General features: G+C 46.9%; 1 protein-coding gene across 1 annotated transcript in view; it reads left to right on the top strand.

The window, feature by feature from the left end:
* The window catches only part of LOC112944983 (zinc finger protein 423), a 120,766-nt gene extending 95,751 nt beyond the window's left edge, over nucleotides 1-25,015 (top strand). Inside the window, exons 4-6 of the mRNA XM_026036496.1 lie at nucleotides 14,546-17,769; nucleotides 24,316-24,400; nucleotides 25,008-25,015. Of these exons, the coding sequence (XP_025892281.1) occupies nucleotides 14,546-17,769; nucleotides 24,316-24,400; nucleotides 25,008-25,015 (3,317 nt within the window). The remainder of the gene's footprint in view (nucleotides 1-14,545; nucleotides 17,770-24,315; nucleotides 24,401-25,007) is intronic.
* Nucleotides 25,016-26,253: the final 1,238 nt, after the last annotated feature.

The raw sequence follows: 26,253 nt of genomic DNA, 5'->3' as shown, positions 1-26,253 counted from the left end.
CTAACGGAGGTTACAACAAGCATGAGTAATGACTAATTGTGGTTAAAAAAAAAAAAAGAAACCTATATTTTCAAGGGTTTATGGGTTCATAAGCGTGTTCCCAGGTCAGTGATGTGGTTGTGTGGAAAATGGGATCTTCTACTCATAGCTGTATTGAGAAGAGGCAACAGTGATTTATAACTTCTCACACCCTCTTAGGAGAGTGAACAGGGGTCTCTGCAAAATGATGAGCTTCTGTTTAGACTTCAAAACCAAGTGGTCCTTCTGAAATAAAACCAGCTCCCATCAGATGTCTTTGCTGCCATGGCTGGATGGCAGGGATGATGATCCTGTGACTTCCCCTCCCTTGCAGAAGCCAGGTGATAGTTATGAGCTTGGTTTTGGAAGGCTGTTTTGAGGGTGTCTGGCAGATGGTTTAATGCGCTGCATGAAGACATCCACCTTTTCCCTTTAAGGACAAAAAAAGAGCTTTATTTATGTTGCTATTGATCAGTCAGACTAGGAGGGCTAAGCAAACCAAGCTTTCAAAAGTCTGGACTTCTGCTTTAGGCTTGGAGAGTTGTGTTAGGCCTTTTATTTTACAGACCTCAGTTTATCTCCTTGAGAATGAGGAGGTGCAAACAAAAGGTTGGCCTTTAATTAACTTCAGCAGCTTTTGGAGTCTTGCAGCAGGGTTTTAGGCTGAGTTTATTAAAAATACATTTCAATATATCAGAAAATGGCACCACAAGGCCCCATGTGTGAAGGTGAGGGTCCATGTGATAGGAGTGCTCATTTCCCTGCCGTTGTCCTGGGTGCAACTGTGCAAATTCCAGCACGTTGCCACCATCGGGAGCGTTTCCGCCCACGGCGCTGTGGCACCCAGACAGCCCAGCTGCTGAGCGGTCCCTGGCCAGGTCTATGGGCAGCGTCCCCGTGACAGCCCCAACGCTCAGCAAAGACCCTGGTTCAGCTCGGCGCTTCCTGCGGGTGCCGCAGGGTCGCGGGCGCATCCAGCGTGCGGGAGAGGGCTGCGGTGCCGGCAACCTTGCAGAGGAGCGCGGTGAGATGCCCGGAGCGGGGCTGTGTTGAGGTTGCCGTTTTGAGTAATCAAGTCTTATTGATTTTCCCAAGAAATCAAAGTTCTTTTATAGAACGAAAACGTGGAGGTTTGTGTTTCATTAATGGGTTCTGGGTTTGTAGGAGCGGCAGCGTCTCCCTGCCTCGGGCCCGAGCACTCCCGCACGCGTGGCAGCCGGTGTGCGGAGCGGCATGCGCCGTGCTCGGCGGTGCGGGGACGTGGAGCTCTCTCTTGCTCCTCTGTGCTGACTGAGGCCGCTCAGCTTGCGGCGCCGCCAGGCCGGCCTCAGGTTTGCGCCGCGGGCACGAGGCCTGTCTGCTCGGCAAAGCGGCCCCAGCCCGATGGGCCTGGACGGCATTGGCGCTGCCAGACCCTGCGAGCGACGGCGGCTGCTCGTAACCTAGTGCCAGCCCTGCTCCCGGCTCCTTTCCCAGCTCACTGCCCCGGTGCCGTCCGGGAACGCGCAGAGCTGGCCCTGCTGCGGGAACAGCCTTGCCCGGCTCTTCTCCTGCAGACCTGGCCCTGCATTTCGGCAGGTCGCACCAGGGGACTGTGCGTGACCCTTGCCTGGAATGAAGATCTACAGTATTACCATTTGTGGAGAAGTAAGTTGGCAAAGCAACAAGGGTTGTGTGTGTTTACTAGTCATAATGTTTTGCTGCTAGATACACTGCTAACTTGCATGTCAAAAAGCAAGGCACCGCACAGAAGCTGTTTTTCACTTGTTTTGTGACACTTCCTAATGCAGCCTGAACCAGCATGTGTCGTCTAATGGCCCTTCTGTATCTGCATTTTTATATCTCTGTAGCTCTTTTGAATCTGGAAATTCTGGGTTACTCTGCGCATTTTGCAGCTAGGCTGGAGTATAAATGTATTTTGATGCCCCTCTTTGCTCGAATGTGCAGCGCTGCAGAATGTCAAGCAGATGCTCTAGTGGGGTACTGAGGCTTGCTGTGGCATGGAGAGAGTTAATCCCAGACTTCTAGCTCTGAGCTTAGTTTATTGAGCTTCTGGATATACGTGTTAATTTTCTCAGATGAGGGATAATGGATGTCACTTGAGAAAACAATGCTGATTTGGGTTTTTTCGTAATTTGTGGGTTCATGTCTCACATGCTATGGAAGCAGGCTCTGGGAGATCGCCTGCAACTGCCTGGCCTCTCCACTGCACTAAAAATAATTCCTGCTTCCCAGCTGACTGGGAGGAGGCCCAACAGGCCGCAGACCTGAGCAGCTACTTGTTTAGGAAGGATTTTGCTTCCAGTTTCAAGTGGGAATGTAGGCCTGGCCGTTAGGGGTGATGGCTGTATTCACCAGCACACGCGGGGTTTGGGGCTTCTCCCGCTGTTTCTTTCACTGTTTTTCATGGAGAGCTCTTGTTTGGGCGGCCGTCCTCCTTGGAGAGCAGCAGCGCGCATCAGGCTTCGCCGAAGGAGGTGGATAGTCTGCTGAGCACCCTCAGTGACAGCACTTCGCCCTCTCGCACACCCACAGCCGCCGTCCGTGCAGAGCTCCACGTGGCCGGCAGCACGGGAGGAACGCGGGACTTGGCAATGCCCGAATTGGTATTTCGGGCTCCCTTGCAGCCACGGGCTGACGTTGGGGGCCCTCGGGCCTCCTAACGCCCACGGGGAGGACGGCCAGGGACACTGCCCAGCACCGGGGAGCTCTGAGGCTGCCGCTGCTGCTCCCCGTGCTGGGGTAACAGGCACCCCACGTTGGAGCTGAGCTCTCGTCTGGGATGGGGACAGGCCTCGTTTCATCCTTTTGTTTCCACGGACACAAAAATGCTGGCGGCTCATAGTCCAAGAGGCTATTTTTTTTTATTACCCTTTTCTGAACACTGATTTTAGGGAAATGTGTGAATGGAAAATTTTGTTTCCATGAATTCTGATAACATCTGCATTAATATGGTATATCGTAAGGATCATTAATGTTCAGAGTATATTATCAGGTGTTCTCTAATGCACTTTTGATGAGCTTTAATGATGCTTGCTATAGTGTTTTTTCATCTTTTCCCTCCCTCCCCCTTTTTTTTTCTGCTTGATTGTAATAATGACTTAACCCAGGTGGTAGACTCTATCCAGAAAGTGCCCAAGGGAAATATTATTCCCCAGTAGCAGCAACCATCTCAGATAGTCATTGAGCTCACTGTGGCAGCTTCCCCCAGAGAGGAGATCTTGGCTCACCCCTTGGGTGTCTGGACCTGCCCTGCATTTGCAGTCTAATAATTTGTGTTTGGGAGGGGATGGAGAAGAAAGCAGGATGATAAATGGGAGTGGAGGGCAAGAGGAGAAGCACTAATGCTTAGTAACTTTTAAAATTACTGGCTGCCCTTAGGAAAATTCCCTTTCACAGAACAGGGTCCTGGAAAGTGCTTGGATAATTTAGGGATAATTAGTCAGGAGCATGCAAGGAGAGAGACTGGTCTGTTTGGATATCTTTGTCCAGAGCTTGGCTGCGGCTCATGCTAGAAAATACTTTGAGTTTTGAGGAGTACCTGGCCTGTGTCGCTGGTGTTTGTCTTGCACAGCCCCTGCCAGCTGCGGGACTTGGTTGGAAGGCGCCGTGTCCGGGTCCTTCGCAGGCCGCGCAGGAGCAGACGTGCCCAGGAGCAGCCTGCCGGGCGCGAGGTGCCCGCGCCGCTGAGCAGAGACGCTTCGGAAAGCGCAAAAGCAAAACCACTGGCAATAGGGAAAGGAAACATAACAAATAGCTACAACCGAGTGAGCTCTTTGTGGCACTGAGCTTGCAGAGTGTCCGTGTCGCTCGCTGTGCGCGTTAGGATTTCCTGGCAGAGACCAGTATTTGCATGGCAAGGCAGAGGAAACCGTGTCAGCGGTTTGAAGGATGCTCCCCTCCACATCTGCCCAGGTTTAAAGTACATGGCAAGAGTGGTTTCTTGGGAGCTTCCTTGATTTTTATTTTTTTTTAATTCGTTTCTTAACCTCGAGCTCATTGTCCATTAAAGAATCCAGGAGCAAAGTATGCAGGAAGAAAGCTGTGCTGCGTGTTTGCTTTTGGCTGCGCTGCTGTGTCCAGAGCTGGGCTTTGCAGAGACCAAGATCTGCAAGCACAATGGAGTGCGTGAAAGGAAGGGCGCTGCACCCCTGTGCAGTGTTCCACTTTTCCCTGCAAAAGCCTCTTCAAATCCCTGTGCCCCCTTTCAATGCCCCTGCAGAGGTGCTCTTCTGTTCTCCGGGGCCTGCGCGGCCTCGGCCGAGCCACCGTGCTCCTGTTCCGGGAGGAGAAAAGGGCTGGAGCGGGAGGGAGGGAACCAGCAATGAGCAAAACAGAGCTGCTCAACCCCATGGCCAAGTATTGCATTAGAGAGTCCCAGCGCGGAAATAAACAAAATGTTTCCTTAGAGCAGAACCGCATCCAAAAGTTGGGAAAATTGTTTTCCAGAGCCGGAGCCGCAGCGCGGAGTCCTGCCCGAGCACAGCAGAGCGGCTTGCGTGGCGCCTGCCATGGGCCCCGGTGTGCACGTGTGCTGCTTGGGGGGCAGATCCCGGGATTTGGTCTCCATTCCTAGTCCCGGTGGCCTACCGGGCACCTCCTCGCCGCGGCGTGGGGCTCTGCGCCCCCGGGATCATCCAGCTAAATGCAGAGCATTTCCCAGCAAAATAACAACAACAAATAAGAACACACTGAAAGAGCTCCAATGTTGTCACCAAAGTTAATAAAAGTAAGGAAATTAATACTTATGGTTGACCTCCAATACCGTGGCTCAGTGGGGTGTAGCAAGGAAGTAGTTAGAAAGGCACCATGGTGAGCCTAGGCGGTGAATTACCTTATTTTTATTAACTTTCTGACAACCTCAGTGAATTTCCTTTCTTTTTATGAAGTGATTAAAAAACCTAATCAGATCATGTAATTAAAATACATAATTACACAATCTTACAGTTTTTCATAATTACTGTACATGGTAAATATTGTTACCTGATAACACTTTGCACAAAAATTCTGCCAGGTTTTGCGCAGGACGCGGAGCGGATGTCGCCTCTCGGCTGCCTGCAGAGGAAGCTTCTCGAAAGACGTTGGAAAAATAGTAAAAGGGTTTTAAAATGGAAAATACAGGGAAATTCAGTCTTTTTAAAAAAAAAATTCTTTTGGCACATATTGATCTCCTGGTCCGTGTTGACACTGTATATTCCTTTGTGTTTATAAGGAAGGGCTCTTGCTTTCGTGCCTCCTCTCTGCTTCATGTTTTGTTGGGCACCATCACTGGCAAATGGGAATTCTGATACAAAGCAATGTGCTAAGAACAAAAATCGAATCAGATTCGTTGTCTTAGTTCCAGGTGAGGAGCTGAACTAAGCTGGAGCGGCTCTCGAGCCTCTGCCCGGTGGTGCAGGGTAGAGGTGATGTTGTTGTTGTCTTTGTGTCAGGTATCCAGGAAGTCTGGGGTTGCATTTATAGGAAACCCAGCAATGCAAAGGTAGGACATTCCTAAATAATGGACAAAATTAAAAAAAAACCCTAATGCCTTTAAAAAACAGCTTTAAAAATCCAGGACTTCAAAATCGGAAATAATTTAATTGAAATCATACAGTTACTGCTTCTATGTCAGTTGAATATTTACTACTCAGAAGGTTAATTTTATCTCAGATGCTCCAGAATGCAGATGGAGGTTCCCCTTTCCAGCAGAGTAAAGCGATTGAATGCCTATCGTAAATGAAAAAACCCACTCAGCCTTAACTGGGTAGCCAAGGCTGGCACTGCTGTGGTGCTTGGGACTTGTGCTCTCATGTGCTGTAATGGGTATGAAATGGAGGAAGCGGCATTCAGTTTCATGAGTATTTATTCTGGCAAAAGATGCACTAAGAAGTGAATTTTGTTTCAGGCCATTCATTTGCTCATGCTTGTTTTGCTTTTGCAAGGTTGGAATATACTTAGGCATGTAAATTGAGACCGCAATCCTAGTTATTTGTGGCCAGAAAATTGTGTTGTCCTTAAGATTTTTGTCTTATTGATGAGATATAAAATAAGACTGTGATAGATGGACAAACAGAAAAGAAAGCAAACTGTATTTGGACCCCTTGTTTTGTTGTTCTCCTATTTGAGAAGGTAAAGGTGTGATAACAGAATTGTCCGTTTTGAGCTGCTGGCTGGCTGGAGAGTTTGGCCACTAAGTCTGGAAGAAAGAGAAGAAAAGACAAAACTGGTTCCTGAGGGAGAGCCACAATGCAGCTTCTTTCCTGTATTCCCAGCTGTGTTTCAGAAGTAGGTTTTGGTATCTCTTCTCTGTGCCACACTATATGTACATGTGTATGTATACACTATAAATACGGGGGAGTTGTGTGCGTGCGCACCAAATCTTTGCACCAGGGCAAGGATTTCCTTCAGGGCCCTCATAAGATCTGCAGGGCATGTGACACTGGTGTCAGATGGACCCAGCGCTGCCGGGCAGAGGGGATGGGGAGACAGAGATTTGTGCTGAGGGACAAGATGCCTCCCATCTCTTCTCCTCTTCAGGGATAAATTGAGATGATTCAGTGTACACTTCAACCCTAATTTTAATCCCATTTAAAAAAATAATTGTGCCCTGCACCTTTCCTCATTACCAATTCCCTCCCTCATGCGTCTGTGGCTAGGGCACAGACAGTCGCTAACTAGAATAAATTGGACAATTCGCATTTGCAGGAGGGGGGGAAAAAGAAAAACGTGAAGTCAGAATGGGGCCTGCGCTGCTGGTTGTACAAGAGAGATCTTAATACAGACAGTTGGCATCGAAGCCATTTGGGCAGCAGGAGCCCTTTGCTGTGAGCCGGGCTTGGCGGCAGGCCCCGCTGTGGTGCCCGTCCAGCGTGGCCTTCGACTGCCCTGGGACACGCGCTCCTGAGAGCAGTGGGGGTTCTGCCGGGCCTGGCAGCTCCGTGTGGGGAGCATGGTGGGGCTGGCTGCTCTGCTCGAGTTCGCTTGGACTCCTGCCTTCCCTACCAGGGAGTCACCTCTAGGAAAGGCTGGAGCGGCTGCGCTGGTGGGAGCCTCCCTTGGCCGAGGGGGAGAAGCACCTCAGCCAACAGCTGCTCCCTTGAGGGACAAGTCCCGGCGTTTGCTGGGGGCTCCTTCAGCGCGAGGATGTGCAGGAAGAGCAGAGCAGGATTCCCAGGTCTCTTCTGCGCTGGGCTGCAGGTGCTGGGCGGCTGCTGGGCTCCCCTGGTGCAGCTGCTTGCAGCCAACACCGCTGCTCCCAGGAACAGGCTTAGCAGGTGAGCAGCGTCTTGGCTTGTTTGCTTTGAAAGTGGCCTCTTATTAAAAGAGACAGATACTGTTAGTAGAAAGAAGCAGCATTACCATGCACCATAAAGTACAGATGTAAGTAAACCACGGTATTTGGCTTTCAGCTTGCAAGGCTCAAAATCTGTGGTTATTTTCTCTTCAGACCTTTCAGTTAGTTCTCCCTCAGCCTTGAGAAGGAGAGACCCTCTTTTCCTGCTCATGCTTCAGTGCTGTTCCCCTCAGGCCAGGCACAAACCGGGCAGAGATTCCCCATGGATGCTTAAATGAGCGACACTTAGAAACGCACTTGTTTCTAAGTGCCAAACGTTTCACAACGTGCGAAACCGCGCAGTGCGGCTTTGCACGGGCTTTCGTGCCGCCGGGCAGTGCGGGGAGCAGTGCCGGGGTCGGTACCGCTGGGCAGTGCAGGCAGCAGCGCTGGGGTTGACGCTGCCGGGGCGCTGGGGAAGGCGCCGGTGGTGCGAGCGGGTCGGTGCCATGCATGTTGCGCACACGGGCACAGGGCTGCGACTGGTGGAACGTGCGCCGTGCCTGAAACACCCCGAGGGCTCTCGTGTGCGCTCGTGCCGCCGCCGCAGCGCCGGCAGCTGCACCGCGGCCCTCGCGCGCACGCAGCCTGTGCAGATCAGGCCGACGGTGCGCGCGGGTAATGGGTGTAAAGTAGCTTGCTTGATACTGTCTGTCACGGGTAATTCATTGATTTTCCTTCCTCAGTTCTTTGAAGGCAATATAAAATCTGGATGTTGTTGTTTTTTTACTGTTTGTTTATTGCTGAGTAATTTCAGCCAGCATGTGTTTTTCAGCCGCGCATCTATTCATCAAGAACACCAGCCTATTAAGTCCGTAAGTGTGTCACAGTTTTCCCACCTAGATCAAAACGAGAGCCTGCAACAGCCCCCTCTTCCTGACTTAACAAGCTGGTTTTATTTTCCCTGGCAACTTGCTCTAATAATATGACCAGCTTTAAATTCCCCAGGCCGGAAAGCCTGGCCATGAGGTCCTGCATGAGGTTTCCTCAGGTTTCCAGCACGGATGTGTCTTCCCCTCTGCACGGAGGTGAAATTCTCAATTAGGAGCAGTCAGGTATGGGGGAAAGTATTTTTCATATGTGTAAAGACAGGGCCTACAAAACGATCTGCCTGGAGGTCAAGACGCTGCACAACCCTGGTTGAAGACCTAATCATAGCAAACCACTCTGGCCATGCAGTCCCTTTTTGGTGACCTCAGCCAGAAGAAACAGGTCTAGGCAGATCAGTTGTGATGCCTGGCCTCTCATTTCTCCGTTGCTAGTGGTTCTTTTGCCTCCGAGCTCATACATGGCAGCAAAGTAAAACAGGTCCATAAGGCCCGTCTCCAAAGGGGGATACTCCCACACAGACATTGCCCCCGCACAGGAGCAGGGGAGCTGCAGCAGCCAGCGAGGTTGCTGGCCGGGCTCGTGCCCTGGTTTGCCCCTGCGCGGGCTGCAGCGGCGCTGGCTCCCCCAGGTCGCTGCTGCTGTCTGTGCCGGTGGCACTCGGCTTCTCGCCGCTCGCGCTGCCGTTCAACGGGGGCCCCGGCCACCCTTGTGCTGCGACCAGGCGTCCCTGCTCGCCACCGAGAGCGTGACCCTTAAGGGGATTTTATGAATGAGCTAAATGGATTGTAATTGATGACTTAATCTTCTCTTGAAAGTACAATTCAGAAAGATGAAAATGAGCACAGCAAAGCATTAAATTAAATCACACTTGTCTGGTCAGTTCATGGAGAAGAGTCTTCCTTGCATAATTTCTGTTTCTGCATTCATTGAGTTTCTGCACACACCTACTGCTCTGATGCTCCCTTGTGGGAATGGACTGAGGGGAAGAGCTTGAGTCGTGCTAGGCTGCAGGTGCCCAGCGCTTGCTTGGAGAGCAAGGCTGAGAACGGCCCTTTGCACGGCGACAAGCACGGGCAGGGGAGAACGTGCCCATGGCCCCAACTTTGGGGCCAGGGTTGGATGCAGAAATGAGGCAGACAAAGCTCTCAACCGCCGTGTGATGTTGTTTTGTTTTGTATAATCTAGTGCTGAAATCATGATAAATGTTGACACGAAGTAGCAAGAAGTGCAGAATGCAGCTCTGCATCTGCCCAGTGACGGGGCTGGAGGAAGTTTGTGCTTGGGCTGAGATCAGGCAAAGCCGAATTGGTAGCAATTACAAAAAGTATTAGTAATTATTGTAACTAATTGTTGCAACTAATAATTATTCTATTAGGATTGTTCTCCTAAGGGCTTTGCCTTTCTTTGTATTTAAAAGTTGTGCCTGTCGTAGCTGAAATTCGGCTTCTTTTAGATCTCTCTCCGTGTGGTTATTATTATATCTGCGCGGCCAACCCATGCTCGTCCACATTGCTCTGCCAATGTGTGTCCTTGCTCGGCGCTCCGGAGGAATCTGGCAAGGTGGGAATAGCACAGGACCTGTGCACAAAGCAGGCAGGAGCAGCAAGCTGTTAATATCTTTCTGCTAATTCATCGATGATATTGCCATTATCATCCTCTAATCTTGCTTAAAAAAGACTGACTCTGCATTTGAACATTTCTGGAGGACAATTTGCTAGGCAGCGGGTATGGATAATCCTAACGTTTCTGTGGAAATAGGGTGAGTTATTATTGATTCACAGAGCACGACAAAACATCACTGCATGAATTAGCAAACAGCTGTTTCTAATTTGAGTTTAGAACTGTACACAGAGGAACTTGTTTTAGTGTTCACTCCTTTCATTTATAATGAATTTTAATCACCGCTACAGGTGAGAAAAATGTAGAAACAAGCTTGTATCTTGTGGAAGAAACAAAGGAGAGACAGATGCTAACAGATTTACAGTCTGTGATAAAAGGAATGTTTTGGTACACTTTACATGTAATTAGAGTGCAGCTGTTTTCAGTCCCAAGTCCATGATGCACAGCAGAATATAGTATCTGCTGCGTTTCCAAAGGGAGTAAAGAAAAACAGTGATTCAACTCCGAAAGCATTTAGCTTATTCCTAGATCTAACATAAAACTTTCTCCTCTGCCCCTTATTACACCATTTAGTGAAGTGCAAAATAACTTATTTAATGATATGTTAATTTTTTGTTACCTGTAAAATGCAGACTGTTTGATTTGAGGAACATAATGTTAAAAATAGCTTTTGGCTTTTGTGATCTCTGTAGGATTATCTATCATCCTACCCATGGCCATTACTGAGTCTTGGTAGCTTTGCTCGAAATTGAGGGCTTGGGCACGTGTTCTTGTGGCTTAAAAGGTTTCTGAATATCAGCTGAGCTTCAGTATATGTCTTTGTGAGTACTCTTAACTGCAGTGTAAAAAAAAGGCAGGGTAATTAAATGTTCCCTGATCACAGCAGAAGGGTTTAGACAGACACAGCTAGGTTTAAACTGCCTCTGTGCAGTAGTTTAACTACAGCCGAGGTCCTAGCAAATCTAAAGTTTGCACTTCTGCACTACCTCTTGTGCTGATTTTGTATTCCAAATACCAAGTCACTCTGTGCAAGGAAAATTAGATTATATATATTTTTCCACTAAGCTAGACATCTTCTTTCTTTTCCCTTTCTTTTTAAAACCCTCACTTAAAAATGAATGCAAAGCTGATGAATTGGAAAAGGAGCAACTAAACATTGGTAATTTGGTGCAACAAAAGGGCTTAGCACACAAGAGTGTGATTCGGTGTAACTGCGTTTCCCTGAGTCGCTGATAATCAGGACGGCACCGTGCGTGGTGCCGTTTGCAGTAGCACCTCTTCACTTTTAGCTTTAGTTTATAGGTTTAGTTTCGTTTGGACACAACGTAGGCTACTCTTACAGATCTGTGGTGGGGTTGTTGGCTGCTGTTGCTGGAGCGCGCGTTCATGCCGGGACGGTGGCGGCTGCTGCGACGGCCCCGTCACCATCACCTCCTGCCACGTGGAGGGCGAGAGCCTTTGGTGCAGGGAATGGCGGGGCGTAAAATTGTGTTTGGGGCGCTCTTTTCTTTTTGACTGCTTACTTTGTTATACTTGAAATGTGCAGGAAAATGAAACTAAACGTATAGGAAAAATAAAAAGCTGTCAAAACCTGCTGAACATAGTGAATCCTTGGTGGGTCAGCTGGCCTTGCCCAACTCGGCTGTGGCTGGGCAGCGTGCGTGGCTGCGGTAGCTGAGGAGCTGCCAGTGTTCAGTACATGGTGAAGCACTTCCAAACTCCCCTGGTTTCAGTCAAAAACTAACTTTCCCCAACAGCTGATTTGGGGGCCTTTCTTTTGTTGTTTTGTTTTGTTATTTGGACCCTTCCCCTTGTGTTCAAGCCCTGTGCCAGAGGAATAAACCCAACAGAATCAGATATCTCCCAAGCCTAACGGCCCTGGCTCCTCACCCTGCATGAAGAAACTCTCCTGGGAGGGAAGGGGAGCAGTGCAGTGCAGTTCTCTCTGTTAGCAAAACACCTTGCAAACAAGAACCGAGCCAGCGGCCTCGGCGCGGGGTTGCTCCCTTCCCATCGGAGCCACAGCCCAAGCCTTCCGTGCGTTGTTACTGCTCTGGGAGGGCATTTCTGGGCTCGGCTCATGTTATCTGCAAGACAAACGGAGAACAAAGTATGATTTATTCTGCAGTTTGGCCAAATTGCTCACATTAGAAGGAAAAATACATTTATTGAACGCGTTGAGGCTGGAATGAGGTCCTTGGTGATGGTGATGAATGCTCGCCGTCCCCTAAACGTGCTCAACATTAAGTTGCTAAATTACTGTATTGCTTGGAAATTGATTATCAAGTTTGGCCCTTTAAGCCTGGTGACCCGCACGTATATCCTGCACACTGCTGCCATTCTGAAGCCTCCTTAATGCTTTTTTTTCCTAATTAAACTTTTTATTGAATTTTCTTACCCTTTTAATACTTGTTTTGATTCTCATATGCGCAGATGACAAAAGCTTTGCACCAGCCATGTGATTCTCTATTTTAGTAAAGTCCCACTCTGCAGGATTAGCCATTTTTAATGACTTTAATCTCCTTTTTAAAGTGATTTTTCTCATTCTACTACATTCCTTTGATTGCATTAATGTTGAATTATTATTCTAACCATCATTGCCAGACATGTCACACCACATCTCAAATATATCTTCCCAGTAAAATATTACTCTGGTAAAACACCTTTGAATTTTCTTCTCAGTTCATTATGGGTATTTTCCTCAAATTAAAATGGGAAGTTAAAATTAACAGGGCTATTTTTCATTCCATAAAGAGATTAATGATAATGACTTTTTCTTAATTTCTTCAGTTTTAGGCCGTGAGTAATTTCTGGGCTTGTTTGTAGGGAAGTCAGGTAGATGGTTTCCAGCGCTTACGCAAGAGCTTCCCAGTTCTTTTTCAGTGGTGAAAGAGTGGGAGCTCATGGTGGAAGGTCAGGCTAGCAGGAGGGGACAGCCTCAGCTTTGAAGCACGTGTGGGAGAGCTTTGCTTGTGTTGCAGGCCCTGCTGTCCAGCGGGTCGCTGACCCGGTGCCTGCCCATGGCCGGGGGATAGCCGGCGTTGGGGGAGCAGCAGCTCCGCCAGGCCCGGCTCACGGCGCAGGACAAGGGACAAGCGGGACAGGAGAAGGGAGGAGAGGGACAGGGCCGGGCGGAGGAGCCCTTGGCAGCCGCCGGTGCGGTCGCTGCCCTGTGCCGCAGCGCAGCGAGGCGCAGGCAGCCCCGTGTGCAAGAGGGAGGCTGTTTGTTTGCACAGCGGGTGCTCCTGCAGCACTTACTGCAGCGTTGCCACCGCCGCTGTTGGAATTGCAGCCAGAGCAGGAAATGCCGCCTCGGTGGCGGGCGCTCTGCGGGGCCTGTGGCCTCTTCCCGCAGGAAAGCGGCGGCTCCGGCATGCGCGGCCCTGCGCCAAGCCCCGCATCCCCCTCTCGGCCTTTGTGTGCATCCCGCGGGAGCCCAGCTGCCGCGCGGCGGGAATCAGCCACCCGGGAGCCGCCGGCACCTCCCCGCCGGCTAATCCGGAGGCGGCTGCGCCCAGCACAAGGGCCGCGTCGTGCTGGGAAGCTCAGTCCGCCAAGCCTCGGGATCGGGGCGCTGCTCCCTGCGCCTCAAGGCCGAGGCCCAACCGGCGGGATGAGCAGGAAAGGGCCGGGCCGAGCACGTGGCAACGCAGGACGTGGCTCCTCCGGCTGCAGGGGGAGCATTGAACCATTTATAAGGGCAGCGTATCTGGAGAATTGTCTTCTTTCCGGATTTCCCAATGTATTTCTGGATTTCCAAATGTGCGTGTGGGGTCGGCGCCTTCCCTCATCTCCATGAGTTTCGCCTTCGCCTCAGTCTCTGGTTCAATTTTCTATCGGACTCGTGGCGCTTCTGCTTCCCTCCGGGTCACCTCTTTCATTGGGACTGGTATATTTGAACTCGCTCTCTTCTGTTTCTGGTTAGCAATTCCATCTATGGAAGCTGCCAAAATTTTATGTTTTTTTCCTAAAATGACTGTTTTGCAGTAGGAGATGACGCTGTGTTTCTTTATGGTAATATCAAATTATAAAATATTTTCCAAAGCTTCGCAGTGAGCAAAGGAAATGGTCATTAAAGCTGTTGCAGTTTTGTCCTGAAGTTTATTCTTTGGTGAGTTATTGAAATCTCCCACACTGGTGATTTCCTGGGTTTTGGGTTTTTTTGTACCAAACAGGCCGCGTTACCTTTCACGCGGGTGAAGGCGGTGATGATGCAGATCTCTGATTTTGTTGAGCTGTCTCAAATCGGATGCTTTTATTTTGCATAGATGTTTGAGTCTGTCTGCTTTTGATCAGCCTTTAATTCTGCTACAGTTTTGAGACAGAACTGAAGGATTTTGTTTAATGGAGACAGTACTTAAAATCATCTTGATGTAGCATTTAAAAAGACCCACAAAATCGCATGTGATCACTTCATCCTCTAGCTTTTCAAATGTTTACATTGCTTCATGCCTCACAGTGTTTTGCTTTCTGTATTCATTGTTTATGGCTTTACAGTACAGTGAGCAGGTGTTAAACCTGCCAAAGAAGAATGCCTTTTATTAATACTGTATGTTGGCATATTCTGTTTACAGATATATTTTATATCTCTTTCTAAACACCCTTTGAAATTCGAGATGCTACTTTCTTCTTTGCGTGGGGAGGAGTTGATATTTTTTGCACTGTAGTAGCAGAAGCCCACAGTGTTGTTGAGAGCTTTGTCCTTATTTCACAGATGCACTGGGAATTGTTTTTAATCTCCTTTCTGCTTTCCCATTACAGATGGTGATGACGACCCACAACTCTCCTGGGTGGCTTCATCTCCCTCCAGCAAAGATGTTGCATCACCCACTCAGATGATAGGAGATGGGTGTGATCTCGGCATCGGGGAGGAGGAAGGGGGGACTGGCCTGCCCTATCCCTGCCAGTTTTGTGATAAGTCCTTCATTCGCCTGAGCTACCTTAAACGGCACGAGCAGATCCACAGCGACAAACTACCTTTCAAATGCACCTACTGCAGCCGGCTTTTCAAGCATAAGCGCAGTAGGGATCGCCACATAAAGCTGCACACGGGGGATAAGAAGTACCATTGCCACGAGTGCGAGGCCGCCTTCTCGCGCAGCGACCACCTCAAAATTCACCTGAAAACCCACAGTTCCAGCAAGCCCTTCAAGTGCACTGTGTGTAAGCGTGGGTTTTCATCTACCAGCTCCTTGCAGAGTCACATGCAAGCTCATAAAAAGAACAAGGAACATATGGCAAAGACTGAGAAAGAGGTGAAGAAGGATGATTTTATGTGTGATTACTGTGAAGAGACATTCAGTCAGACTGAGGAATTGGAGAAGCACGTAATGACACGCCACCCACAGCTTTCCGAGAAGGCAGATCTGCAGTGTATTCATTGCCCTGAAGTATTTGCGGATGAAAACTCACTGCTCTCACACATTCATCAAGCCCATGCCAACAAAAAACACAAGTGCCCTATGTGCCCAGAGCAGTTTTCTTCAGTGGAGGAAGTCTATTGCCACTTGGACAGCCACAGACAACCTGACTCCAGCAATCACAGCATCAGTCCCGATCCGGTGCTGGGGAGCGTGGCCTCCATGAGCAGTGCAACGCCTGACTCGAGCGCCTCGGTGGAAAGAGGTTCCACCCCAGATTCAACCCTAAAACCTCTGAGAGGACAAAAGAAAATCAGATCAGGGGACAGAGAGGAGGGCCAGAACTGGTCAAAAGTTACTTACAGCTGCCCTTACTGTTCCAAGCGCGACTTCAACAGCCTTGCTGTTCTGGAGATCCACCTGAAGACTATTCACGCGGACAAACCTCAGCAAAGCCACACGTGCCAGATCTGCCTTGATTCCATGCCTACGCTGTACAACTTGAACGAACACGTAAGAAAGGTGCACAAAAACCATGCCTATCCCATGATGCAGTTTAGCAACATTTCTGCCTTTCACTGTAACTACTGTCCTGAGATGTTTGCAGATATCAATAGCTTGCAGGAGCACATCCGTATCACTCACTGTGGCCCAAATGCTACCCCTCAAGATGGTAACAATGCCTTCTTCTGTAACCAGTGCTCCATGGGCTTTCTGACAGAAGCAACCTTGACTGAGCATATTCAGCAGACTCACTGCAACGTAGGAAATTCAAAATTGGATTCCCCTGTCATTCAGCCAACACAGTCTTTTATGGAAGTTTATTCATGCCCTTATTGCACAAACTCCCCCATTTTTGGCTCCATCCTGAAGCTTACAAAGCATATTAAAGAAAACCACAAGAACATTCCTCTGGCACATAATAAGAAGTCAAAAGCAGAGCAGAGTCCAGTTTCTTCTGATGTTGAAGTCTCTTCCCCTAAAAGGCAGCGGCTTTCTGCTAGCGTAAACTCAGTGTCTAATGGTGAATACCCATGTAATCAGTGTGATCTAAAGTTCTCCAATTTTGAGAGTTTTCAAACCCATTTAAAGTTGCATTTGGAGCTGCTGTTGAGGAAACAGTCTTGCCCTCAGTGTAAAGAAGACTTTGATTCCCAGGAGTCTCTTCTGCAGCACCTCACCGTGCATTACATGACAACTTCAACCCACTACGTGTGCGAGAGCTGCGACAAGCAGTTTTCTTCGGTGGATGATTTGCAGAAGCATTTGCTGGACATGCATACTTTTGTGTTGTATCACTGCACCCTTTGCCAAGAAGTTTTTGATTCCAAGGTATCTATCCAAGTGCATCTGGCAGTCAAGCACAGCAATGAAAAGAAGATGTATCGTTGCACAGCCTGCAACTGGGATTTTAGGAAGGAGGTGGATCTCCAGATCCACGTGAAGCACAGTCACTTGGGGAATCCGTCCAAGTCTCACAAGTGCATCTTCTGTGGCGAGACCTTTAGCACAGAGGTTGAACTGCAATGCCACATCACAACCCACAGCAAAAAGTACAACTGCAAGTTTTGTAGCAAAGCTTTTCATGCCATCATCTTGCTTGAAAAACACCTGCGGGAGAAACATTGTGTTTTTGATGCAAATGCTGAAAACGGTACAGCTAATGGCATGACCCCCACAAGTAAGAAGACAGAAGGTGCCGATATCCAGAACATGTTAATGAAGAATCCAGATACTTCCAACAGTCACGAAGCCAGTGAGGATGACGTAGATGCTTCTGAGCCCATGTACGGCTGTGACATCTGTGGGGCTGCCTATACTATGGAGGTCCTCTTGCAGAACCATCGTTTGAGGGATCATAACATCCGGCCTGGGGAGGACGACTGTTCGAGGAAGAAAGCGGAGTTCATCAAAGGCAGCCATAAGTGTAATATCTGCTCAAGGACCTTTTTCTCAGAAAACGGCCTGAGAGAGCACATGCAGACCCATCGGGGTCCGGCCAAGCACTACATGTGCCCTATCTGTGGGGAGCGCTTCCCATCGCTCCTCACCCTGACGGAGCACAAGGTCACTCACAGCAAGAGCTTGGATACAGGGACGTGTCGGATTTGCAAAATGCCGCTGCAGAGCGAGGAGGAATTCATCGAGCACTGCCAGATGCACCCAGATCTCAGAAACTCCCTCACTGGCTTCCGCTGTGTTGTCTGCATGCAGACCGTCACCTCTACCCTAGAGCTGAAAATCCACGGCACGTTCCATATGCAGAAACTGGCAGGGAACTCTGCAACCTCGTCGCCCAACGGCCAAGCCTTGCAAAAACTCTACAAGTGTGCGCTGTGCTTGAAGGAGTTCCGGAATAAGCAGGACTTGGTCAAGCTGGATGTTAACGGCCTTCCCTATGGCCTGTGTGCTGGATGCATGACCAGGAGCACCAACGGACAGTCTTCGGGCTTGACCCCACAGGAGGTGAACGAGAGGCCCTGTGGCAGCCTGAGGTGTCCCGAGTGTAGTGTCAAATTTGAAAGTGCCGAAGACCTGGAGAGCCACATTCAGGTAGACCACCGAGACCTGACGCCTGAGACCAGCGGCCAGAGGAAAGCTACCCAGACATCCCCCGTTCCCAGAGTAAGTACCACTGCATTTAAAATATCTGAGGAATGAAACGTAGACCTTTAGCATGATAGCACGACTGAGAGCACATCTGGTATTTGGGGCTTCTTGGTTTTTCTTTTCCCTCTTCTCTCGCTCCTTTTTTTTTGTATATGTGTGTGTACATGACTGTCACTTTATAAAATTACTTGTGTTGTTTAAAAAAAAAAAAGGAAAGAAAGGGGTAGCAATGCACATAGAAATGTCACATGTTGCTCAATCTTGCAGTCTCCTTGATTTCCAGTGGCAGAGCGTCTGCTCTAAATTTGTCAGCAGAGAGCTGAGATACCTCCATGTACATCCGTGCACTTGGATGGTGCGACTCAGTTTGTCCAGGATTCTGGTGCTATTGAATTGGCAGATCATGGAAGAGCTGGAGCATTTCTATTAAAAAAAAAAAAAAAAAAAGAGATTCTCAGTACCCAAAAGAAAAAATTCGAAGTAATTTCTCACACCCAAAGCATGAGATAATTTCTTAACTAGGAACTAATCATGAGCAGAAAGGAGTTGTTGAGAAAAACTGTTAGGCGGTTGCCTCACCTGAAACATTCTTTTTCCCTCTAAAAAGGTTGTTTTTGTCAATGTTATCATGAACAGTGTGAGACTGCTTGGATGGTTGTGTGCACATGTACGCTGTGTGTATGTACGTGTGCATGTTGTTTTTTAGTGTGCAGACTGCATATTAGAAAGCAAAGTGTCTTCTTCTTTTAAGCTCACAGATAGCAGCTTTCCCATTTCCTAGCTTACAAGATTCTTGGGAACATGCAGTATCCAAGAAAGGTTTCAGAAGGCTGCCCAGGAGATTAATATTGCTTCCAGTTTATAGTCTTTTAAAATTATTTGTTGATGTTTTGGTTCAAGAATGGGCCAAGTCAGTTCTTGCTCTGTCAGGAACAGATGGAATGAGAAGTAGATTTTGGAAACCTTCTCGGGAGACCAACAGCAGACACATCTGAGTATTGATATCATCTGACATTTTTAATTAAACATGATGGGGTGAGATTTTCAAAAGTATCTAAGGAAATCAGGCACCCAACTCCTAATGAATAATTCCAACCATGGATGCCTGTTTATGTCAATCTGCTAATTAAAGCACCCACAAACACATCCTTGCTGCATTAAAAGAACTTGAAAGTGCAGTTCGAGTGCGAGGTCCGTGGCATGGTAGGCGAGAGCAGAGCCTGAGTGTGTCCCGGCTGCGCGGGTGGCAGCGCCAGCCCTGGAGCTGCCGCCGGGCTCTGCGCCTCCGTCCGGGCTCCTGAGCGAATCCCGCCACAAATTTCCTTTCATTTCTTTTGCTTTTTCAGTAGAACAACTGGATGTTGTTCCCTCTAGGTCCAGTAACTGCATGACCAGAATTGCTGTTGTGTCCATTTAATTCTGCAGAGGAGTAAGGCCTGGAAATCTCTCCCCACTTCCAGGTGATATCTTTGGAGAGTTCAGGCAAGGTCATTCACCTTTCTACTTCTTGGGTCTTTATTTCCTTCTGAATTATTTTAAACAGTTCTCTCAGGCAGATCCCATCCTCTCTTTGTATGGACCATGCCTAGAGCCTGAAATTGTATCTTTTCTTCCCTATTGACCATCAGAAGCAGCATACACAACCATTTTCCACTCTAATTTCTTGCTTTAAGTTGCTTTTCTAAGTGAGAGCTTCCATACATGTTGTCCCAGGGAGTGGTTTAAGTTCATCAACAAGATAAATGCTTTGAATTTCATCCTGTGAGGGCAGGTCTTAGTTCCTTTGTTGGAAGATCATGAAAAATCTACATTTTTGGCTATGCAGATTTTATGCATAGACACCTTCAACCAAGTGTCTATGACTGGCATGTATGCTAGTATGTGAGACCTTTATGGTGTGCATCCCAGGAACAGGCAAATTTTTATAAGGAATAATTCATTATCTAGCTCTTCATTATCAGCACAAGACCTGAATTCTGGTATCAGTTCACTTGGAAACATTGGTTTCTCAAGGTAATAAATGCCCTTTGGGTCTATCTAGCACAGGGGTTTTCAAAGAATTATCTCTTTTAAGTGGTGATAAACTCTTGTGCTTCAAGAATAACATTTATTTGACTTCATTGGCCTCGTAATGAAACTAAGCAAGTTGAACACAATCTCTCTTATCTTGTTAGTATGCTGTGCACAAGTGAAATAATGTTTTGCTCCAGATACCTTATGTGCATAATGCATGTGGAGTGATCTGCAGATGTCCAGACAAGAACTGCTTTTCTCCCATTCCCAAACACTTGTGCATTTCCTTTTCAAATATTTTATTTATTTTTCCTTCTTAAACAGAAAAGCATTTCAAGATTAGAAAAAGATTCAGAAAGAAAATATAGGGACATTAGGTTTTAAAAACTGCGAGTGTATACACTGGAATAAGTAAGAAAAAGCAGAGTGAAAAGCTAGCCAATGGAAAAGTTGACACAGAAATACCTAACTTTACCAGAAATCACTCCACCAACAGGGATAGTTCTTGAACTGTAGGAGAGACTAGGGAAGCCTAAAGGAATTTTCAAAAAGAAAAGTTTAGTAAAGAGTTGGATCCAAAGAGAAAGAGAGAGAAAAAAAATAAGAATTAGCCATCAATGAATAAGAAATGACAATGTTTGAGAGGAAAAAAAACATGGCAGGAGAAGAAAGTGATTCCTTTATTGTTAAAAGATTTTAAGACAAACTAATCATATTTTTGTACTGAGCATCACCCATGTGATTGCATGTGATTGTGATAGCACATCAGGTGATAGGACAGGCCTGTTTCCAAAGCATGACCATAGTAAGGCATGTAGGGTGCCTTACTGCACTGGGTTGCTCTTCTAGCCAGGTAAAAACTATGAGTGCCTTGGAATTTATCCTTTTCTGTCCAGAGAAGGTAAATAGACTAGTAAGTATGAGGACTTATTTTTATTTCTGACACAACAATTGTAGTTCTGTTCCAGAGGAAAGAGCCACAGCAACAAAATCAGTGAAAGGGATCGTTTTTGTTTCTTTTTTAAGAACTTTGTGTCACAACTTCAGTTTCTTTGAAACTATTGGTATAAGCTCATGATATTGCTTGGTCAAGCAAAGCATGGTCACATCCAAAGCAATACTTGGGATGTATGTATTTCTGTACAGATATATGGAGATATATAGGTATATTTGGATGTATATTTCCTATGCGGAGTAGCTTCCCTTTTTAATACGTTCTACTAATTTCTTCTGACGTCTTCTAGAGAAATGCCTGTGCCCTGAGAAACGTGGCTGGCTGTTGAGTTGTGGAGTACACGTTGCCTCTTGTAGTACCAGGAACGGTCACTTCGCGGGCTGCTCTCTCTCTTACACAGATTCCTTATTACTTTCTACTGGAGATATCACTTTCTACTGGAGTTAACATTGACAATGGCAAATGCTCCAGTTAATCTTCTGTCTTGAACCGTGTTGCTTTATTTAACCACCTAGGTTATTCGGACGCAAAGAAGCAAAAGAGATGGCACCGGCGGCTGGATGAATGAGCCCGTTGTGCTCCATTTCTTCTGCACTTTCTTGGATTCAGTTCCTTCTCTTTGTTCTCCTCCTCCCCCCTTCCCTTGTAAATTCACTTGAATGGAGGAATATTTCCTTTGTAGAACAGGAAACCATTTCCAGATTTAAAGGAGGACAGTCTGGAAAACCCATGGGAACAGCAGTTATTTCAGCAAAGAAACCAGAACCCCCTGTTGTTATTACTATTATTTTGTGCCAAGATTGGAATTAAATATCTTGACTTAATGGGAATTGAGCTCTCCATTGAAGGTCTGCTCGTCTGGTCTCTTCTGTCACCTTGATGCTGTTTTCTCTACTGCATTAGCTCCTCAGTGTCTGGTGCAATTGTCACCACTCATAAAGACCAAAACTTTAAAAAAGAGGTAACCAGACTGTGTTACAAATGTCTTTGAAGCCATGGAGCCCACAAAAATGGTAATGAAAGCTCATCTTTGATACCACAGTTAACATAACCATTTTGAACTAATGTGTCCAAATTATTGAGAATGGGAATCTATTTGGTGACCTGCTTTTAAAGACAATTATCAATGAGCCAGAAAGCCAACTCTCCCACTTGTTCTATACACGTTTGGGTGCCTGTCGAGTTCTGTTTATTTATTGGCCTGGACGAAGCCGATGCTGCTGTGTTGTGCGTGAGCCAGGGCTGCCCAGCGCCGCTGCCCGGCTGGGCTGCGCTGCGCTGCGTGCGAGTGCCGGCCGAGCCCAAGGATAGGAGTGCCGGGAAGCGGGAATGCCGCGGGAACGCCGGGCAGCGCTCACACCGCGCAGGCTGCCAGGAGCTCTGAGGTGCTGAGGGGCAGTTAGCGCCGGGCTGCGGATCAACAAATCCTGTCTCCAGATCTGCTACTAAGCAGCTTTCAGAAGCACCGAAATCAATTAAATAAAAAAGAATATTTTTTCTGTGTTTAATATAACTTTAAAGGTTTGAGATAGGGCTGCAGTGCTGTCCTCCCTAGCTAGCTGCTTAGGAGCCCTGCTGACAGAGATCAGTGCTGAACAACAGGCAGAGCTGGAGCAGCTGGGAAGTTTCAGAGAAGAGGAAGGTTTCAAGCGTTAAATGGGACCACATGAAACCTTGGTTTTTAGCTAGAAGCTGCAGCACGTGCACGGCCATGTGTGTGAGGGTACGTGTACATGTGTGTGCATGTGTGTATGACTATATGTGTGCGAGGGTACTTGTGCGTGTGTGTGTGTGTGTGTGTGTGTGCACGCTTCCAGCCGGCTGCTGGAATAGCTTCCCAGGAAACACTGCGTCAGAAATCCAGCTGCTTTTCCATTAACAGCCGTGATTTCTGAATGGACTCCAGGAGGACACTTTGTTGAGCCGCCTAGGGATCACTAGCCAGTCCAAACTATTCCCTTGTCTATGGTTGGCTGTGGCAGTTTTTGGCCAGTGGCGAATATCCTTATTCCTCTTACCCTGGAAATCGCCCATTGTTGTAGCCTAGAAAGCCCTGCAAATGTGCACAGATGCACCGTGCACAGCCCTCATGGAATATGCATAACATATAGATTGTTGCATTTGTTATTAGGGTATTACAGCATGTTCATTAGCCTCCAGCAGGCTAACTTGTTGCCACTGATGACATGGGAAGTAGTTAAGAAGCTCCTGGCAGCACCTAATTTGTTCTTACCTCAGCAGGAGTCCCAGGAAATTGGATCCCATGCACGGAGGGAGAGGCAGCAACTCCTCTCTTTAACTCAGAACTTCTGACTTATTACTGCTGTCCTAAAAATGTCATTCTCTGCCTGGGTGTGGGGTGGGGAGGCTATATGAAAAAAAATGTTCATAAAAATGCACAAAAAATTAGTTCCACAAAATACATGGCTTCAATCAACTAGGAGGGTGTAATTTCCTGGATGAGATTTCCCAGGGCTGCTGCTCAGGGATCCCACTCGTGCCCCGGCTCCCTGGGCCTGGGGCTGGCCCCGCGGCTGCCCGTGCCGGCCGTGCAGGCTCCTGCCCCCGTGCAGAGCAGCAGGACGAGGGCTCGCCTGGCGCCAGGGCTCCTGTAGGAGCTGCTCCACGGGAAGGAGCAGGCACAAATGGCCCAATTTTTCTAAACTGCATGTCAAAAGATGTCTATTTAGATCGCATATTCCCGTGCGGTAATTGAGCACGCACATTAGACCCATAGCACCAGGCTCCTGCTTTGGGAATTGAGAGCTTTTGTAAGTGCACAGAAGTTTAGTGTTAGTCTTTTATTTTTCTCATAACTTGGATGTCTGACTTGTCGATGTGCATTTTAATTTCTACAAATGATTTCTTGGGTTTTTCCTGTCATGTTGCTCAAGTACATGCACCCCTGTCAATCTGAGTCCAAAATCCATTTTCCTTATTTGAATAAATGGTTCATGTAATTGCCTCTTCACACTGTCTTCTGATTTCTGCAGCTAAGCCTCCCTGGTATGACTTTGTGACAGGGAAAATATACAACAGTCTTTGCAAGAAAGCCATTCCTTGCAATAGTGACATTTTTTCCAGAATTCTTGATGACTGACTGACACAAAATATATTTTTCCCTTTGTACTTCACTGTCCTCAGTAACTACAGGTGTTTTGCCTATAGTTATTGTGAGTTTTTACTTAAGGATGGAATTTCTTGGAAAAAATGTGATCTTTTTCAAAAAAAAAATATCAGTTTTCCCTTTTTAACCTGTGTTTATTATTTCAATGTGCAGGAATTTTTACTACAGTGGGTTAAATGTCCTGAGCAATTTGATCATGGCTGCAGCACTCAATCAGATTTTCAAGTGCTTGGTACTATCATTTGAAATTTTTAAAGTTGACATTAAAGTCCTTTAAAAGCAGCCTATTAATGAGAGCATTTGCTGGTCCCAGCAAGCGAGGCCGGCTTGGTGTCGTGTTGGGGACATGCAGGGAGAAGAGGAGGCAGCTGAGGGAAGCTGAAGCACGTAACATGTTGTATTCATGATCACACTTGCCTTATGCTACAGTGCAGTTTTCTCTAATCTCTTTTTGGTTATTAAACAGAAAAAGACCTATCAATGCATCAAGTGCCAGATGACCTTTGAGAATGAGAGAGAGATACAAATCCATGTCGCTAACCATATGATTGGTAAGACATTCTTTAAACTAGGCCACTCACGCGCTGCTTGTTTTTTGCTACTCTTTGAAATTCACTATTCTAATAACTTGTTAATATTCATGCTGTAATTTTTTTTTTTTATCTTTCAAGGAAAATGATTTTGATGTAATGATTCTTCACTTCAAAGCTTTTTAAATATGTGGTTATAAAAGTGTTACTGCTGAGCTTTTTTCCTTATCCTTTTGAGTCCTCTTGTAGCATTTTCATTTATATTAAAATCAAACTTTTGACAGTATCTTCCATTTGATAGCATAAATTTCTCTCTATCCATGTAAAAAGTACTTGCCCGTTGTCAACCACTTAGGAGCAATTATGTTTCAATTTTGTATGTCATGACATTGAATAGATTTAACTGCTAGCATTTTCCTAGCTAAATGTAGAGAATTCCTGAGGAACATTGTCAAAACAAAATGCTTACAAAGTTATTTCTGTGGGTTTTTTTTTCTTTTCCAACAATTCTGGACTTCAGAAAGATCAACTTTTCAAGTGTTTTATAAAGCTGTTCTTACCACAGTCCTATCACAAGAGTCTCCAGTACAGAGTTACTGTAATCTGGTGGGTTGTATTTCTGTTGCAGCTGGATGATTGCTTTTCTGATGAACGCAAAGAAATGTTTTTCCTGCCTGTACAGATGTTATAAATGCACGTGCTGGCCCAAGAGGTCAGTTTGCTTTGATGCACAGTGTGCAGAGGGGCTGCCTACAGCTGCCACCGCAGACATACATTGCAGAGACCCTTGCCAGGCGCCGCCGCGCGCTTCGGGTGGCTTGGGGGCTCGCGTGCATTCATCTCCCATAAGCATAATGGTTTCCCTTCAACAATTTTACATTTAGGAAACTATTCTCCCGTCAATGCATGTGTGTAACTCCTATTATCTTTGATGTGAATTATGCATAAATACCAGAGAGAGAAATACAGACTGACACCGTCTTCTCCCCCCTCTACCACATGAAAAATATACATGCCAATCACAATAATTTTCATCCTGGAGCCAGGCAGGAGTTTCAAGTCAATGTCAAGTAGGTTAAGATGAAGATATCTAAAAATGTTTGCTTTTGTAGCAGGTGTTAATGTAATCTCTTGTTTGCAAACTTCAAGAGTGAGATCCTTGTTAATTGGACCATAGTGATTTCATAGTGCTCTCTTCCCATATTTTTTCCTTTTTTTTGTTTAAGAAGCCTCAAAGAAGGCAGTTCTTAGGCAACCTTATCACTCTTTCACCTTAAGTTGAGATATAGGAGATAATTGGTGATTTTTAAATATATCATACATGAAGCTGTGCTTGATTAGAGGTGAGAATTCTTTGTCTGTTTAGAGTGAAATAATTTCTTCAATTTACAGTAATTCACACATGAGGATTATTTACGTATATACGCAAAGTAGCATGGTGTGGAATAACAACACATGATGCTAGAGTTGACATCCCTAGTTTCAGTATGTGGTGCCTGGTGGTTGAGGCTTTGCCATGACCTCCAGGTGAGGCTTCGTTTTGGTGTTACGGGGCAGCACCGAGACCTCGGGCTGTGCAGACCTGTTGGGTGAGAGACAGCTTCGTCCCACGTGATGTCTGCTCACCCGCATTGGGTGGGCTCCTCTCAGCTGGGACGTATCCATCTCATCCAAACTATCACGTCTAAGGTAGCCATGGAGGCCCTGCCTGGAGGAAGAGGCACCTCCCATGGACAGCTGAGAGCAATCCAAGATAACAGCTTGAGCAGGATAAGCATTTCCAGGAGGAGAAGTTTAGCTCCTTTTGAGTGTGAAGCCTGCTCAGGAAAGGAAGTCAGTCTCCATATCTAGTTTATAGGTAAAATTAATTCTTT

Source organism: Nothoprocta perdicaria, unplaced genomic scaffold, assembly GCF_003342845.1.
Source record: "Nothoprocta perdicaria isolate Ctin4 unplaced genomic scaffold, notPer1 scaffold_18, whole genome shotgun sequence".
Lineage (NCBI taxonomy): Eukaryota > Metazoa > Chordata > Aves > Tinamiformes > Tinamidae > Nothoprocta > Nothoprocta perdicaria.
This window is presented reverse-complemented; position numbering and strand designations above follow the sequence as displayed.